The sequence below is a fragment of the Zootoca vivipara genome, chromosome 6, assembly GCF_963506605.1.
Source record: "Zootoca vivipara chromosome 6, rZooViv1.1, whole genome shotgun sequence".
Classification (NCBI taxonomy): domain Eukaryota; kingdom Metazoa; phylum Chordata; class Lepidosauria; order Squamata; family Lacertidae; genus Zootoca; species Zootoca vivipara.
In genome coordinates, this window is record NC_083281.1 from 26,585,027 (window position 1) to 26,603,631 (window position 18,605).

The 18,605-nt window shown below is 45.8% G+C and overlaps 1 protein-coding gene across 1 annotated transcript; it reads left to right on the forward strand.

Moving 5' to 3' along the window:
• The first annotated feature begins 7,650 nt into the window (after positions 1-7,650).
• Positions 7,651-13,591, forward strand: LOC118086725 (immunoglobulin lambda-1 light chain-like). The gene is made up of 5 exons (XM_035118717.2): positions 7,651-7,734; positions 8,851-9,189; positions 11,023-11,307; positions 12,783-12,884; positions 13,470-13,591. The coding sequence occupies exons 1-5, from the start codon at positions 7,665-7,667 to the stop codon at positions 13,571-13,573; spliced, it is 900 nt and encodes a 299-aa protein (XP_034974608.2). The 5' UTR covers positions 7,651-7,664; the 3' UTR covers positions 13,574-13,591.
• Positions 13,592-18,605: the final 5,014 nt, after the last annotated feature.

An 18,605-nucleotide genomic window follows, 5' to 3' on the forward strand; every position in this document is an offset into this window, starting at 1 on the left:
GTCCTTTGCCAATAACAAATTGTCACAGATTTTTGTGTTAAATATATGCTATATGGTAATTTATGGACCTAACAGGTGACTAAAGCCATTTGCTGTATGTAGGTTTTATTTTATTTCTTTTTTTATCTTATATTTGGAAATGTACATCTAGTTTAATTTCTCTTTAAATCCCCCCCCCCCGCAAAAAAAGAGTGGGGCCCTAAGCTATAGCTTGTTTAGCTTATACGTAAATTTGGCACTGCCAAGGGTCATCTAGTCCAACCCCCTGCAATCCAGTTCCTCCTTTTCCCAGTCTTAAATTCAAGTTCATTTTTGAAAAAGTCCTCATGAAAACCCACTAGCAACTTAGGGTTGCTCTTGCCCCATGCCTTAAAAAGCATGGTTCTGAGCAGTTGTCCACTTGATCCACGCTTTCTAGAGACAAGTTCAAGCAGTTCTCCTCTTGCCCCACTCCTTTCCCAGGGGAAATCCACTCCTTAGCTTTAAATTGGAGGAAACATCCACCTGGGTAAAAAACCTGAATTGCTGTTTGCTCCGAGTGAGCACTAAAGAGCAGTTTTCCTTGGGGGAAGGCAGAGGGAAAAGAGAAAGCATGGATAAGCCCTTACTGAGCATTTCTCCTATGATGCACAACTTTGCAAAGCAATTTCCCTAAAATACTGCAATTTTTTGCATATTATATCTACCAATATATGCATTTTTACACACACTTTACCATAATATACACTTTTTTTGCCCACATCACTTTGCTGGAGAACTGCACTGAAAAATTTGGAGAAGTGTGCAGTTCAATGGATTGCTGTGTTTTGGTTCTCATATTTGAAAAAGTGTGGATTTCGTAGGTTCACCTTTAAATCCAAATTGAATCGAATTTCTCCCCTATCCTTAATTTAACCTGTGTGAGAAGCTATGTGTGTTGAAATCCACACACCCCACCAACACAGGATGTTGGAGTTCTGCTGTCCTTTGCATCTGGCTGCCCTAGTTGTCCCTACACTGCATATTTCCGTAGAGCTAGAGAGCTTGAGACAGTGATCTCTCTGGTGATTACATCTCAGACCACATCTAGGCCATCAAAGTAGTTGTGGCTTAGGCTGGGGCCTGGGTCGTATAAAGAGGCTTGCTTCGCTAACCAGAAAAAGTTCTGGGTTACACCAGTGGACTGGCAGCCCCACAGCAAACCCTCTGCATGACAATCAATAGATGCTGAGGCTGTTGCATCTGTGTCACAGCCCTAGCCAATGGAAACACACACACACGGTGTGTCCTAGATAGCATGTCACAGAGCAAAATGGGTTAATAGGACATTATTCTGAAGACTGAATACCGGCGACAATCAGCCACACACATGATGTGCAACCTGCAACTTTCCATAGACATTACAATTCTGAACTGCAGGAGTTCATCCTGACAGCCCCTATAACCACACCCCCAGGCAGAGTCCAGAAATGCAGGTACTTGTATTGACCCATTATATATAGGCAAACAGATTGTGTCCTCCCTCAAAGAGGGCACATGTTGCGGTAAGACCTGGCAACCAAACCCTGTGTTGTGGGTGGGTGGGATTGGATAGCCGCAACACCCAACTGGTACGTCCCTCAATGAAGGGTTCAATCAGGCCAACGGGACACAGGCTAAACGGATCGAGGGACATATATATATCTGTTTAGCCTGCGTCCCATTGGCCTGATTAAACCCTGCATTGTGCACGTGACCCAGAGCTTCCTCTTTTGGTGCGTGCATCGGAACACCAGCAACGTGTCCGCTGTGAGCCGAGAGAGAGAGAGAGAGAGAGATCAATCATTGATGGATTCGTCTTGGTGATCTTTTTCCTTATTTCCTTAATTCATAATTAATCTTACCCTCAGGGTTCATCAGTAAATGATGCTATCCCTCCTGAGCTGTGATCTGTTAAGTATACCACCTTTGTCCAAGCGGTCAAGTTATTCAGGAGTTTTGGGAAAGGTGCACTTTTGGCAAAGTGTGGTGTGGAAGCTGCCTTCCGCTTACTTCCTGTCCATCCACATGAACTTAAGTTGCGTGGGTTCCAGTTGGATGGAGATTATTATGTGGATAAGGCTATGCCTATGGGCTGCTCTATATCCTGTGCAGATTTTGAAGCCTTCAGTACATTTTTGGACTGGGCCTTGCATATCAAGACAGGTTTTAGGGGCGTGACCCATTACCTCAATGACTTTTATAAAGTTCTGCAGCCGATTTGGATGAATGCTTGCTATTATTGCAGGCCTTTAATGAGGTAAGATAACCATGTGACTGGGCCTTCTGTCTTATCAGGCGCCAAGCGAACACCTAACTCCTCAGACGAGGAATGCCTTGGGAGGGGCTTCTCCCAAGCAGTGCGGACGAAGGTGTCTGCGGAAGCATGCCTGCGGTGGTGGTGGTGCAGCTGGGCACAATTGCCGGAAGTGCCTGGCTGAGCTTGCGGTCCCACATGCAGGAGGACTTTGAAGAGTTGAAGGTGGCTCTTCCTGGACTCAAAATTAGGCCACTGATGGCACTGATGTGTGACGTGGTAGCCAATGCCCAGCTGCTACCGAGAGGGCCCAGATGATGACCCAGAGCGCGGTGGCCAAAAGGGTTCTGACCTTGGGCAGGGACAGTGAGCCGTCACCCGGGCATTACCTTCCATGATGCGTCCCTTTACAGGCTTGATGGGGTTCATCTGTCTGTGACTGGGAATGATTTATGGCTGACCTCCATGCAGTGGCGTAGTAATGGGGGGCGGGGGGCACGCCACCCCAGGCAGCAGGCTGGGCAGAGGGCAGCAGGCTGGATGGGGCTGACCACCTCCAATGGCCGTCATCGCGCGACGTGGCCACCGCCATCGAGAAGAAGCCCCGATGCAAGCGAGACTGCCTCACTCCGCTGCTTGCTTGCGGGGTTTGCCGCGTCGGTGCGTCGTATGCCTCCTGTGCGCACATGCGCCATGCGTCGTAACGCATGTGCCATGACGCGCAATGCATGTGTGCGACGGACACCCCACCTTCCACGTCAGTGGGGTTAAGGGATTGGTTACAGGCGTGAGTGGTTGGCGGGGAGCACGGGTGCTCGTGTGGTGGATAGGCTCTGGTTCAGGTGATAGGGATGGGGGAACTCTCTCACCATCCCTATGTGAAGGGTATTCCGTTAAAGGAATCCAGGGACTCAATGGTTTGGTCAACACTGTGAGGGGGTTGTGCCCCTGTCAGAGTCCAAGGGGACATCTGGGTGGTGGGCATAGCCTTTCCCCTGCTTTCTGCCTATCCAGGTGTTCACCCTTGGCTGACCTATGCTGATGCCCTGGGTCAGCGCTACCTGCAATGCTAGTCACTGTAATCAATAAAGTTGGGGCCTAAATTCTGCCAAAAACCAAACCGAAATTTGAGCCTTGTGTGAATTTATTTAAGAGGGAGGTTTAAAGGTCTGAACATGCAAATAGAGATATAAGAATTGTGTGTGCATGTGTGCGCGCGCACACACAAAACACAGCATATAGTATAATACCCAGTTGTTTAGAATCAGCATTCCTGCAATCCCTTGCATAGTTTCCTGGGAGGAAGCTCCATTGAACTCCGTGGTGCTTTCTTCTGACTCCATAGGTGCAACATTGAGCTTTAACCAAAGATCTTCAGTCCGCTAGAAGGCAACCTGTGCCTTTTAATTGGAAGTGCGAGCAACCTTGCAAAGAAGCATTGCTATCTAAGTTACTAGCACGAAGAGCAAAAGCTACTCCATCAAAGGAAAGGAAAGATGTTTCCATCCTTGCTTGATTAGCTTCCCTGAACTGTCAGGCTGAAATCCTTCCTATACTAAGCTGGGAGTATTTCTCATTTAATAGTTTTGGGTAACTTGAAGCAATAGTTAAGCAACACACTTGTAGGTGCCCTCTGGGCAACCTCACTCACAATGTCTTGTTTGAGGAAAGAATCCTTCATCAGAGCAAGGCATGGAACACCCATGTCATGTTTGTCAGCAGCAAGCAGCTGATCTGGTGGTGGGTGGGTGGGAGAGAGGGAGGGAGGCACAGTTGTCTCAAGCAGGAGACATGTCTTTTGCTGGCCCTGCAGAATGGAAACCCAGTGGTCTGTTGACAGCAAGAGGGTGACTGATCAAACCATAGTTGTGTAATTGTCTTCCAGGAAAAGAAAATCGGTTATTTCAGCTGTTGCTTCTAAAAAAATCAATTTGAAAGAACAATTCTATGAAATGCCGAAGGCTGGAAGGTATATGGGTCCCTGCTTCCACGCAAGCGTAACTTCATTTAGCTAAATGGTTAATCCATCAAATACAATCATTGTAGCTCAAGACAAACAACCCTGGAGGGAAGCAAGTGGGTAAGAATAGGCTCATTTGCTCAGTTGGGCAATTGTGATTCCAATCTCGTTGAATTCGGAAGGATAGTTGCAATCAAGAAAGAAATGGCAAGTGATCAGGAGAGATAATTGTGATCAGGAGAGATTATTGTTGCTGTGGATCATCAGGGTGCTTCCTCTATGGCAGGCATTCCCAAACTGTGGCCCTCCAGATGTTTTGGCCTACAACTCCCATGATCCCTAGCTAACAGGACCAGTGGTCGGGGAAGATGGGAATTGTAGTCCAAAACATCTGGGGGGCCGAAGTTTGGGGGTGCCTGCTCTATGACAACTGACAACTGACTGGAAGATGATTTGGTCCAATTCCACATGACTTTTGTCCCCCTCTCTCTGGAACACGACCAAAGCAAAAAAATCCATGGAAGAAGCAGGAGATGCCATCTGTAAAAATAATGATTAAAAAGCAGAAAATATTCATCAGCAGGAGGTCCCAATAGACTAGTTTTTGGACCACCCATTTTTGCCTTATCCTCTGCAATATATACTCAGTAGGTTCCCTTGGGATAGAACTGCCCTGCATATATTTGCCTGCTGATGAAAGGCAAGCAGAGAGGAGGCCAGCCTACCCTCCCATGAAAGGCAGTTCCAATAAGGTCCTCTCTAGTGTCCTCACCAATCATGCCTGTGAAGGTAGTGGGGCAGGGAGAAAGGCCTGCCCTAGAAGATCTCAAAGCCTGAGCAGGCTCATATAGTATCTGAAGAAGTGTGCATGCACACAAAAGCTCATACCAAAATAAAAACTTAGTTGGTCTTTAAGGTGCTACTGAAGGAATTTTTTTTATTTTACTTCAATCCAGACCAACATGGCTACCTACCTGTAACATAGAAAAATACAGTCCTTCAGATAGCTGGAACCCAAGCCTTCCAGGGTGTTACAGACCATAATCAACACTTGGAATGATGCCCAGCGATGGGTCGATAGCCAATGGAGCTGTTTTGACATAGGAATCTGCCTTGTATGAATTCTGACCCTTGGTTCATCTAGATCTGTATTGTTTATATGTGCTGGCAATGACTCTCTGGGGCATCAGACAGGAAGCCTACCTGGAGAGGCTGGAGATTGAACTGGGGACCTTCTGTATGCAAAGCAGTTGCCCTACTACTGAGCAACAGCCTTCCCCAGGTAGGGAGCCAGCAATGGCAGTTGCTGTTCTTTCTAATCACCCACCCCTATTGTTAACTGAGTCTGAGGGAACAAGCTGATGGCAGTGCCACAGGGTCCCCATGGTCAGCAGCAGGCCCCTCGCTGAGGCATGGGCCCTTTCACCCTCTTGCCTAACGCTAGAACCCATGGATACCCAATGAAGTTAAATGTTGGACGATTCAAGACACATAAATCAAAGACGTTCTCCATGCAGCTCCTATAAAACTCACCCTCATCAGGAGGCAGTGACAGGCCACCAACCTGGGTCGCTTTAAAATTGGGATGGGCAAATTCCTAGAGGAGATGGCTACCAATTGCTACTAGCCACAATGGCTATGCTCTACCTTCATGGTTGAAAGCAGTAATGTTTCTGAATACCAGTTGCTGGAAACTGCAGAAGGGGAGAGAGCTCTTGTGCTGAGATTCTGCTTTGGGGCTTCTGGTTGGTCACAGTGAGAACAGGATGCTGGACTAGATGGGCCATTGGCCTGATCCACTACATTCTTCTTATTTTCTTGCAAACTTGAAGCCAGTCCTGCTCTGAAAATGGTGTGCTCTGTGGAGCAATTGATGTGTACGGGAGAAAATATAAATTTGTTTTCAAGCTCCCGATAACCAGCAGATACGTAAGAATCGATAAGGAGCAGCATTGGCCTATTGTCTTATTTTAGGCATGGCTCATTTTTGGCCAGATATTTAGCATTCCCGCCCAGTTAGAATTTTTCAAGGGAGGAGGCTCCAGAGGGCACAGAGATATGGTCTGTTTGGCCTTCCAACGCCACCCAAGATAACATTCTGTGCTGAGGATTCTGAGGACTTTGGATCCAGGATAAGATGTGGAGAACTATGGAGGGCCTGTAAAGGAAAGCGTTATGCACTGAAAGGCAAGTTTCTGTATGGAGGAGTCTGTAGAAAAGAGGCTCCACCCATTGTGGTATAGTAGAAAAAAACACCTGGTATGCAGAACTAAACGGAACTAAAAGAGGATCCCACCCTGGCCCTAGCCACAAATATGGCTTCATCTCATAGCTTTTAGAAATCAGAGAGTGTGATCATAGAGCAGGGCCGGCACATCCATGAGGTGGACGGAGGTACCTGCCTCAGGCAGCAGAATCTCATGAGTGGCCACCATGGATGTTTCCTTTGCCACTGGGGAAACAAGGAGAACCGGTGGTGGTGGCAGCTTCTCGGTTCTTGTGAGATATCATGAGAGCACTGTGAAATCTCATGAGATCTCACTGGAACCTGGAAGCTGTAGTACAACCCTGAGAAGCGAAGCTTTGATGATGGCGACACTTTCCTGTTTCACCTCAGGTGGCAAAGCAAGATGACTCACCCCTGCCCACCAGGGTTTAGTCCAGGCATAGGCAAACTCGGCCCTCCAGATGTTTTCAGACTACAATTCCCATCATCCCTGACCATTGGTCCTGCTAGCTAGGGATCATGGGAGTTGCAGGCCAAAAACATCTGGAGGGCTGAGTTTGCCTATGCCTGGTTTAGTGTCTTAAATCTGATTTAAAATAAAAATAGTGAAAATAGCCTACACAAATGCTTTATATTAGAGGAAATGGCTTGCAGAAAATGTGTACACTGGTCAAAATTTCACATAAAATGTGTTTGTTGGGAGAAAGTCATGCTAAAATGCTAATGCATTTTCACAAATATTTTCTTTATTTGCAAATTGCTGCCAACTGGAGAACTGAAAAATATATATCTGACCTTAGGAGGAATTTAATTTTCACAATGATTAAATATATATATTTTTAAAACTGCTGCAAACTGTAGAGAACTGAATTTTAATTGGGAGGAAAATGAGAAACTGTGAGAATCAAAATTCATAGATCCTTCCATCCCTACTTCCAAGGATGGTTTCTGAAGTTGATTTGTATAGAGGAAGTTTTGGGATGAGCTTCTGGTGGGCCAGCCTGATTCTAAGCAAGCCCTTTTTATAAGAATCCCATAGGGGTTCTCAACCTTAAGAGAACAGCACAGGCGGTCCAAGAATGAGAAGCTTATTTTGCTCAACAGCTTTGACCTGAAAAGGAACTGTTGCGCTTTGTATCATGTGATTCTGCAATCTCTCTTTGCTTCTCTGCAGGGGGAACCTCTGTCTTTTCTGAACTGCAAAGCTGAGCAGTCACAAAACAATGAAGCTGAAACAGGTGTATCACCTGCTGGGAATTTCCTTCCTGCTCTGCTCGTCAAGCCTTCCCACAGGTGAGTCTGAGGGATGATGGGAAAATCCTATGCCTGCTTTTATGTGGGGTATCCCTAAATACAGATCCTATAAACTTAGTATTGGCATGGAAGGAGCCCAAGTCTTTTGAATTCAGTCCCTTGCTCTAGCACAAACTGTGGCCCTCCAGATGTTTTGGCCTGCAACTCCCATGATCCCTAGCTAACAGGACCATTGGTCGGGGAAGATGGGAATTGTAGTCCAAAACATCTGGAGGGCCGAAGTTTGGGGGTGCCTGGTCTAGCAGATTTATTGCAAAATGAACAAAACTAAGATTCCTCAAAAATACATTTTTCTTCTTTTGTTGACAACCATAGCTTAGGAATTCCGTACTAGCAAATGAATTTCAATCCAGATTTTGCATTTGCAAGATGAGTTCCACAGGCTTCCCCACGTGCAACCTTTTAGGAAGAATTGTTTCCTATGAATATGGTTCTCCAGTTCTGCAGACATGTGTATATGTTGTCATTTGGGGCCTCTAGCTGTCAACTCCAAGGCTTACTGTAGTTTCCATTGCCTTCTTTCTTTCTTTTTCTTTCCTTCTATATAATTTTTATTAATTTTTTTTGTTTTACAATTTTAAATACTCATTTTACATCCTTAAGATATCAACAACTTCCCTTCTTCTCTTTCCATGGTTCATTTTGCATATCACAAACCCCTGCATATTTTACAAAAACTATACCATTCGGTATTATTGCATTCATCAAAACTTATTTACACTGTTGAATTTATCTTAATGCTGCCAGAGTTTTCAGCTGCGCACAGTTATTTCACCTATATTCAATAAATGTTTCCCAATCTTCTCTGAATGTATGTAAGTCTGTGAGTTGTGCGTATTCTGTCAACTTAAGTTGCCATTCGTCTTTAGTTGGGACCTTGCTTGTTTTCCATTTTTGGTCTAACAAAACACAGACTGCAGTAGTAGCAAACATGAATAAACTTTTTTGACACCTGGGAATTTCAGTTTATATTATCCCCAACAGAAAGGACTCTGGGGTTTTTTTCGGGGGGGGGGAGTACTTTTAAACATTTTTTTCAATTCCTTACGGATCATTTCCCAGTACTCTTTTGCCCTTTCCATTGGCTCCTTTCAGCCTTCGGCGTCCATTACTCAGTGGTCCAGTTTCCAACAGAGGTCACTGCCATCGTGGGAGACAATGTTACCCTGAAATGTGCCTTCTCCATCCAGACTGGGAAGCCAACTTCAGCCAAGGGGGGCATGTCCTGGTTGAAAGGCCCAAGGACGGCAGAATCTGTGGTGGTCCCTGGACCCCGCTTCAGCCTGTCTTATCCAGGCACCTTCCTCAGCCCAGGAGAGGGACTTCTGGTCATCACCAATGTCTCCTTGGAGGATGCTGGGAGCTACACTTGCCAAGTGATGGTGTTGGGTGAAGAGGAGACATGCGGCAATGGGGTCAAGCTCCATGTTTATGGTAAGATAGGCCAGCAACAAGTAAGGTAGGTCTGTTGGGCATTGAGCCTTTCTCCTTCAGAAAATGCTCATGGAATCATAGAATTGTAAGGGGCGAACCCCCTGCAATGCATGAATCTCTGTGTTCCTCTGCATGTCTATACTTCAACCAAGGTTCTTTGGTCAGGGTGTCCAGATCATAGCTGCCAAGTTTTCCCTTTTCTCGCGAGGAAGCCTATTCAGCATAAGGGAAAATCCCTTTAAAAAAGGGATAACTTGGCAGCTATGGTCCAGATGGCAGGAATAGCCAATGCTGCGACCTCTGGATGTTGTTGAACTACAACTTTCATAACCCCTAGCTGTTATGCATGTTCGCTGGTGGAGACTGGTGGGTCTCATAGCGAACGATTGTGCTTGCCAAGCTAAATTACACTCATCAAGAAGACATGGGCTTCCATGGGGGTATGGAAGCAGTCCCCCTTCCTGTTGAATCATTGTTCCCAATTTCCCATATTTCATTGGGGGGGGGAGAGAGAGCATGAGAAGGGGGGAGGTTTTTTGCATTTGCAGAACCTGAGATATGAGGTCAAATGTGCAGGCACAATTCTTCTCACTTCTTTGTGAGTAACCAGCCCTCTCCACTCTGTTTACTATTTTACTTTGCTTCTATTCCCCACCCCTGGGGGGGGGAACCCTCCAGATGCTCTTGAAAGAACTTCCTGTCTTAATTATATATGCAGATATGACAATCTTTTTAAATAAAAAGAATTTATAGACTGTTATTTTTGTTCACAACAAAAATGCATAAAAACACACAGTAAAAGCATATCAAAAAGTTAAAACCACACCTCAATTAACCCTTGTAGAAGGATATTGCCTGCATAGGCCTGGCAGAACAGACAAATTTTTAGCAGACGTTTAAAATGCCTGCTGAACCCCGTCGGCAAAGTATCACACTGTACACAGGACTGGGTCTATGTCTTGGCATTATCAAGAGAGCCTCACCAACATGGAAATCAACCAGTGATGCTCCTGCTGATGATCTCAGGGACTGAGCTGGGCTATAAAAGTTCAGGAGATCCTGAGGTAAGGTAAAGGGTAAAGGGACCCCTGACCATTTGGTCCAGTCGCGGAGAACTCTGGGGTTGTGCGCTCATCTTGCTCTATAGGCCGAGGGAGCCGGCATTTGTCCGCAGACAGCTTCCGGGTCATGTGGCCAGCATGACTAAGCCACTTCTGGCGAACCGGAGCAGCACACAGAAATGTCGTTTACCTTCCTGCCAGAGCTGTATCTACTTGCACTTTGATGTGCTTTCGAACAAGGAGCAGGGACCGAACAACGGGAGCTCACCCCGTCGTGGGGATTCAAACTGCTAACCTTCTGATCAGCAAGCCCTAGGCTCTGTGATTTAGACCACAGCGCCACCCGCATTCTATCCCTGAGGTACCCTGGACCTAATTTGTGCAGGGCTCTGCAAAATAATAACTTCAGCCTGGCTCAATAGTAGATGGGCAGCCAGTGAAGCTGTTTTAACAGTGGTGTCCTGTCTACTTGGCCAGGCACCTCCTTCAGCAATCTGGCGACCACATTATAAACAAGGGCTGTGATGAAACAATCATTGTCCTCTTAAAGTTCTCTCTCTCTTCCAGCCTTGATGCCACGTAATGCCTTTTGCTAGGGTTCACTATCCATTCCAAAAAATCCTCTTTTTGCAGCTCATTGTTCCTGGGCACAGAGAGGAAAAGTCATCCACTCTCCGTGCTGCTTGTGAATACTTGTTGCTAGAAACTGCGGGAGGTGAGAGTGTTCTTGTGCCCTCGGCAACTGCTTTCTTTCTCGCTTTGCCTCCCGCAGCTCGCCCCACCCACCCGGTCGTTTTCCTGCAGCTCCAGACTGAGCCTGAATCCAAATGGAGCCTCGTTTGCAGAACCGGAGGCTTCTACCCTGCTCCGGTGCGGCTCACGTGGTATCATTCTGGACTCCCGCTGAATTCTTCCCAGCAGGATTGTACAGATCCCAACGGGTTCTCCCAGGCTTCTAGCTTCTTAGGTTTGCCTGATCCTGACCAGAGGGCGAGCTACACTTGCAGCGTGGAGCACCCATCGGTGTCCGAGCCAATAAACGTTCAGTACTTTTATGGTGAGTGGGTAAGGAGCAGCCAGAATTGCTCAGAGCACTTCTGCCCCCTTGTGGTCGTTTGAGGATGTACGGAAGACCCAGAGCTCACTCGCAGAATAGCCTTGGAGAACAAGATACAGTATTTGGGACGGTGGTTCTTCTCAAGCAGTTACACCCAGTACTATTTTTCTAGAAAAAGAGGTGCCACAGCTCACCATGAACTTCTCCCTCGTTCTCTTAGAATGGCAAAGGTGCCCACCTGAGAAGTGCCGCAGCTGAGCTCCTGTGAGCTGTGACTGAAAAAAAAAAAAGCCCTGGTTACACCCCATTCAAATAAGCTTGCAAAAGCTCTAACTCATGTTCCTCACAAACAAGTTTTTTTTTTTTAACAGTTCCAGTTCTGAAAACTGTTTTTATTAGCAAACTGTATTTGGTGCAATAGCCTTAAAATCCATCACCACAGCACTTTTTAAAGATCAAATTAATAAATAAAATGTTTAAAAGAAAGAATACATGCGGCGACGAAAACAGGAGGAATAATGACACATGTGCCAGCCCATCTGGCAAACTGACTTGTCCAGAAGTTAAAACAAGCATAAAAGTGCCAAGAATCAGAATCCTTGACTTTATCGTCAAGGATAAGTTGGCAACCTCAAACCCAAGGGCCAAATTCAGCCCTTCAGCCGTATCTGGAACTCAGGGCACACTCCTTTTCACTAGTCCTGCTTTCTGAATCGCCTGAAGTGATTTTGCCAGGCTTGAACTAGCATAATGCTGCTTGCTGGCATGGGTGGCATGTGGTGGTATGTGTGTAAACATGGTATAAAAGAAAGTGTCCCACCTTTTACTCCACCCATGTTTGCCCCTGGCTCCGCCCACCGCTAGCATGTGGCCCTGGGAAGGTTCCCTATAAGGCAATGTGGCCCTTGAGAGGTTCCCTAACTCTGTTATGGACTAGTACAGGGATTTTCATTGTACCATTACAGTGGAACCTCGGTTTAAGTACACAATTGGTTCCGGAAGTCTGTACTTAACCTGAAGCGTACTTAACCTGAAGCGAACTTTCCCATTGAAAGCAATGTAAAGTGGATTAATCCGTTCCAGACGGGTCCACAGAGTACTCAACCTGAAGCGTACTTAACCCGAAGCATGGGTGTAATTGGTTCTGGAAGTCCGTACTTAACCTGAAGCATACTTAACCTGAAGCGAACTTTCCCATTGAAAGTAATGGAAAGTGGATTAATCCGTTCCAGATGGGTCCACGGAGTACTAAAACTGAAAGTACTCAAACCAAAGCATACTTAAACCGAGGTATGATTGTATTTGGTAGCTGCTTCCCCCTGTGATGCATTGCTTTATCATTAATTTGCCTTCCCTTGGGGAAAGAGGCATTTAAAGTTCCAACTCCGAATTGCTTTCCATTATTTAGAGGCAAATCCTACATCCAGAACCCATAAATAATTCTACTCTAACCAATCATACTCTCTTCCTTCCAGAACCACAGAGCCAGTTCTCTTCCCCGCCGTTGGTGATTGAAGTTCTGAACCTGCTGAAGATTGGGATAATCTTTGGCATCACCATCGCCTTTCTTGCACCAGGTACGTGACAATCCTCTCTCTTTCCTTGCCTCATATCTCCCAGCATGCACTCAGCTTAGGTCTATCTGGTGATTTGGTTTTCCTTTGATAGCCTGACTGCTCTCCTTGTTGGGTTTTCTTCTTTATTTCCCTGAGTACTGCTTTGACAAAAATTTTCCCAGCTGTGATTCCTTTGACCTTCTTGAATAGTTCATGTGGGCAATCCTGCTCCATCAGGGATCACACACAATAAATGGAATGAGGCAGGTGTATCAACTCTAGGGGGCCGGACGTCCTTTGGCGTCCTTAATATTTGTTGGAATGGGGCCAGGCCCTCTCAATGAGGTCACAAATACATAGCTAGACTTGAGGACGTCACTAGGGCAAGTGAAGGCAACTGAGAAGTGAGGGGTCATAATTAACTAGCAAACCTTTTACAGCACATGCATGGAAGGAAATTGGCAAGGAAGGGAGGTGGATTTCAGCAATGCCCACATTGTTTGCAGAAAGCTTTTTTTCTCGGTGCTTTTGGCTCAGTTCTAAGGCGCATATGGGTACCGGTACTTGCTCCCTTGACCATATATTGTCTTTGTTTCTCTTCCACAGTGTGCATAGATTGTTGCAAAAAGCATTCAAGAAGATCTCCGGTAGGTCAGGCTACAGAACTCCAACATCAGGTCCTAGGATCTGACATCAAGGGGTACTTCTAAGGGCAAAGGCAGATATAGTTTTTATAGAAGAATCAGGCCAGTTTGGAAGGACCTCCTTGGCATTCCAGATAAGCATACCTATTCATTTCTAGGGCTGAAGTCAGGTGTGGATGAGAGATTTATAGCTCTGCATATTTGTAGCAAAATCCAGCTGTGGACAACATCTATTGGCTAGTGCCGTTCATGTTGCCAAGGCACAGTGCCAAGAGCCAGTGTGGTGTAGTGGTTAAGAGTGGTAGACTCGTAATCTGGGGAACCAAGTTCGTGTCTCCGCTCCTCCACATGCAGCTGCTGGGTGACCTTGGGCTAGTCACACTTCTCTGAAGTCTCTCAGCCCCACCCACCTCACAGAGTGTTTGTTGTGGGAGAGGAAGGGAAAGGAGAATGATAGCTGCTTTGAGACTCCTTCGGGTAGTGATAAAGCGGAATATCAAATCCAAACTCTTCTTCTTCTTCTTTGTGTACCTGCTGGAGAAGATTTGCAACTGTGTTTACAATGTTTTCATTTAAATATATAGGGACTGGTGAATATATAGGTGGTGATTTTTTTTAAAAAAAAGTAGAATTGCAGCAAGGGTGGAAGGCATGGGTGGAAGAATTCAACTCACCAGAATGTAAATTGTGAAACTGCAAATTAGCTATGTGTCTTCACATGCAGATGAATAAATCTCTGTGGCTTCTCTTTCAAATATGACTTCTGGTTTCATCCAGTTTTATGCTGCCTTCACCCAATTTTGTTCTCATGAGGACTTTAAGAAAACAAATTCCCAAGCTGATGTGGAAAGGTGTAGAACTGACTTTAAGACTAGGAAAATAACAACTTGAGGGAGCTGAAATTGCCAGATCAGTCCATCTCTATCTAAAGGAGCCTTTCCCTACCTAAGAGACAGGAGAAATTAATAAAGGATATTCAAAACAATATAGAGCAGAATAATATGGATCCAGCTACTTCAAAGCACATAAACTTTATTAGGAAGAGTGCTATTGACGTGGTTGTTTGTCTTTCCTGGGAACCAGATAATATTTACACAATCCATTTTGGACACTTGGTTTGGAGGGACACTTGGTTTGGTGGGAAAGCACATTCAGAGATGCAGTACTGAATCGCTCAACCTGACATTGAATCCAAAACAAGCATTTTCCAGAGAAGTCGCTGTTTAGCTCTGGTTTCATTAAGGAGCTGCTAGAGAAACAAATAGTATGCTTAACAAGAAACCTTCAGGAATTGCAAATGCTTTAGAGCTGGTGCAAAGAACCTGTGACCCAAGTTTAATTGCGCATGGTGCCCGTGCTCTGCATCTTCCAGCAGTCCTTCTCTGGGAACCGCTTTCTCTTCTACTGTCATACACATGTCCGCCCCCCCCATATAGTTCTCCAGAGTGATGGGACACCATCCATTGCTCCCAGGGGGACTAGTTAAATTGCCATCAACGTGTGCAATAGCAAGCAGCCCTGTCCATTATTTGCTCAGGGCTGTGAGTGACTAATGGACCATTTTTAAAAACAAAAATCTGAAAGAACAGAAATCTCTTTTAGGGGAAGAATGGAGCAGAGGAAAAGATGCAGTCCTGAAACTACTTTGTAGACTCTAAAAATAATAATAACATAAGCCCCATTTGCACTATTAAAGGTAAAGGTACCCCTGACCGTTAGGTCCAGTCATGGACGACTCTGGGGTTGGCGCTCATCTCGCTCTATAGGCTGAGGGAGCGAATGTTTGTCCGCAGACAGCTTCCAGGTCATGTAGTTAGCATGACTAAGCCGCTTCTGCCGAACCAGAGTAGCGCACAGAAACACCGTTTACCTTCCCGCCGGAGCGGTACCTATTTATCTACTTGCACTTTGACGTGCTTTCGAACTGCTAGGTGGGCAGGAGCTGGGACAGAGTAAAGGGAGCTCACCCCATCGCGGGGATTGGAACCACCTACCTTCTGATCGGCAAGCCCTAGGCTCTGTGGTTTAGACCACACCGCCACCCGCATCCCATTTGCACTATTATACCTCTTTAAAGAGTCATGGCTTCTGCCCGAAAATCCTGTGAACTGTAGTTTAAGACTGAGAGAGAGACATCTGTTCCCCTCACTTAGCTACAATTCCCAGGGTTCTCTGGGAAGAGAGATTGATAAACCACTCTGGAAAACTGTAGCTCTGTAAGGGGAAGAGAGGTCTCATTACAACTCTCAGCAGCTTTAAGTTCCTAGGATTCTTTGGGGAGGGGGAGCTATGACTGTTTAAAGTGATATCACAGTGCTGCAAATGTATTGTGTGGATCTGGTGTTGCACATGGCTTTTAAAGGCTGATAGAAATGAGATGCACTTAGTCCTTTTGCCATGTAGAACAGGAGCAGAGCAGACTTGAATGGGTCTGTCCGTCCCTCATGCCATCATCTGCCAGCAATGCCCTTTGCCATTCTTCGCTGAACAAGCAGAATAAACGGGCACATGTCAGATTTGGCAATGTCTGCTGCAGAATTTAACAGTGGATCTTCCGAGGAAAACGGCAGTGTGTGAAAGTGCTAAGTTCCAAACGATCAGGAAATTAAATTAATCACATGTGGCTTGAATTGAGATTGAGAGTTTATCTCTTATGTTAGATAATCAGCTGGCCAGTGCCAGGATGTTTGTGTTACCATCCACGCTGCCTAGTATTTGACAAAGTGGGCTTGACTCCACAAACGTTTGTGCCATAATAAATAAGTCAGTGAATAAATAATGTGCTGCAAGTCTCTCTGGGTGGAATCCAAACATTAGTCATCTGCAGAATAATTTATGGACATGACTAGGTTCAGTCATTTCAGTGGGTTTACGCTTAGTGAAACAGAGTTGGATGCAACCTTTTGCTATTGTGATTCCCTTGCTAAGGTTCACTGCAACATTTTTCCTTTTACATAATTATCCCAGTCTTTGATGTATTTCATTATCCTCTGGCTTCTCTCTTCTCTATCCCCACCCCAAAACATGATTATGTCTTCTAATTTAGGATTGTTATTCGTGCATCTGATGATATTGAACCTTATGCCACAATACAGTTGTCGCAGCTCAAGCCTAACCATGCCTACTCAGAATGTCCTGTTGAATGCAATGGTGCTTACTCCCAGGTCACTGGGGTTAGGGCTGCTGTCTTCATCATTAAGGTGCCTTATTTTAAGACTCCCTTATTTTGCTGCAGACCAAAAAGGGCCACCCCTTTGAAAAGTAATGTTGTGTTTTCATTCTTTCCCCAGTATTTAAAGTAATGCTGCTTGACTCCAACTTCTATTGGCTAGCTCTTGGGAGAGGAAGAGGGATGACGGGAGTTGTAGTCCAACTACATCCAGAGAGCCACAGGTCTTCAATTCCTGTTTAAAACATCCGTCTTGTCATTTCCTTCCAGGATGATTTGCCCATCCCTCATCTTATTAGTAGTAGAAGGAAAGGACATTCCTGGAAGTTTTTACGTTCCCATATTTTTCCCACCCGCGCTGCGTTGCCTCCTCTCATCATGGTTCTTCTTCAATCAGCAATTGCTTCTCTGACCACCAGAGCTAAAAATATTCTTATCCAGCCCAGGGTCCTGCTTAACATCTGGCAGCTGTTGGGAATGTGGCAGAGCATATAAACTTGCCGGCCTAAGTGGATTTCCTCTTTCATGTTTATTCTTAAGGGTTGGTGCCATGGCTGGGGAACCAGAATTGCTGTCCAGATGTTACAACATCTGGTGGACCACAGGTTCACCAGAGCTGGTTTTTGCCAGACTCTTCTGCACATTACGCAAGCAACCCTACAATGAAGGTCTTGTTGAGACTCGGTGTTACCATGAATGAAATTAGGCTCCAGGTGTGAGGTTCCTCAAGGTGTTTCCTGGCTTGGAAACATGAATCTTGACAGTTTATGGTGGTTGCCTAATCCCAGAGTCAAACATTATGGTTCCAAAAGGGTGGACAAACCAACTCTAATATGATGCAACCAACTTTACTAGGCAATTTTTGGAGTCTCAAGGAGAGGGGATGGTGGCTTTTGTATAAAGCAAAGGAATGGGGGGGGGACCCTTTTCAGCCCGGAGGCCACATTCCCTCTTGGGGGTTGCATCCCAGCCGTAGGTGTGGCCAGAGGCAAAAGTGGCTAGATATGACTCTGCATTTCCAACCATGAAAAAGCCACAAGTTACTGTGCGCACACACAAATTCCATCCAGGAAAGTGAGGAGCATTATCACAGTTCAGTGACATATTGTAGTCCGACAAAAAACACGGTGTGAAGCAGAGCTAGTGAATGGTTTGACCTAGAGAGGCGGCATGGCCTAGGGAGAGTTCTGAGGGCCAGAAAGAGAGGTGTGGAGGGCCACAGCCTCCAGGCCTCCACCTGTTTCAAAGTGCAAACTGTAGCACCAAGAATCCCTAGCTGTGGTCCCTCTTCATGTCTATCTGTCTTGCAGATTTGGGCAGCTTGCTCCCTCTCCATCCCTGGGGTGCTAATGCCTCCTTCTAGAGAACAGTGCAGCCTTTATCACATTACAATCTCATCTAAGAGCATCAAGTGCTTTGCAAACAGTGGCTAATTACATTTTCTTAATCTCCCCTGGAGGTTGCAACAGCTGAATTGTGTGTGTACAATGGGAGAGAGGCTCAGGAAGGGAAGAGAGATAAAGGGAATCAATGAACCTGGAAATCATCCCTGTTCTCTCTTTTGCCATCCTTCACCTTTGGTCACTTCAATCGGTTTCCAGGTGTAAAGGAAGAAAGCCAGGAGGATCAGGCCACAAGCTCCCCCCACCCCCTTGCCCTGGTCCCAGCCGGTTCCATCCATACAGACTGCCTTAAAGAAACAAATTTAAAGAGAGAAAATACTGCCACCCCCCCCCCCATATTCACCCTCTGGTGTGCTTATGCATCACTCCCTGAGCCACTCTGCATCACCATGAAAGGGTTATGATCTCTAGGATAATAAACATTTGGCTTCCAAAGGCTGTTTTCCAAAGGTCTCTCTGTGTGTCAACCTCTTTAGTATGTCACCCCTCTCCTGGCTCAGCGGTGCCTGTCAAATCACTACAGTGG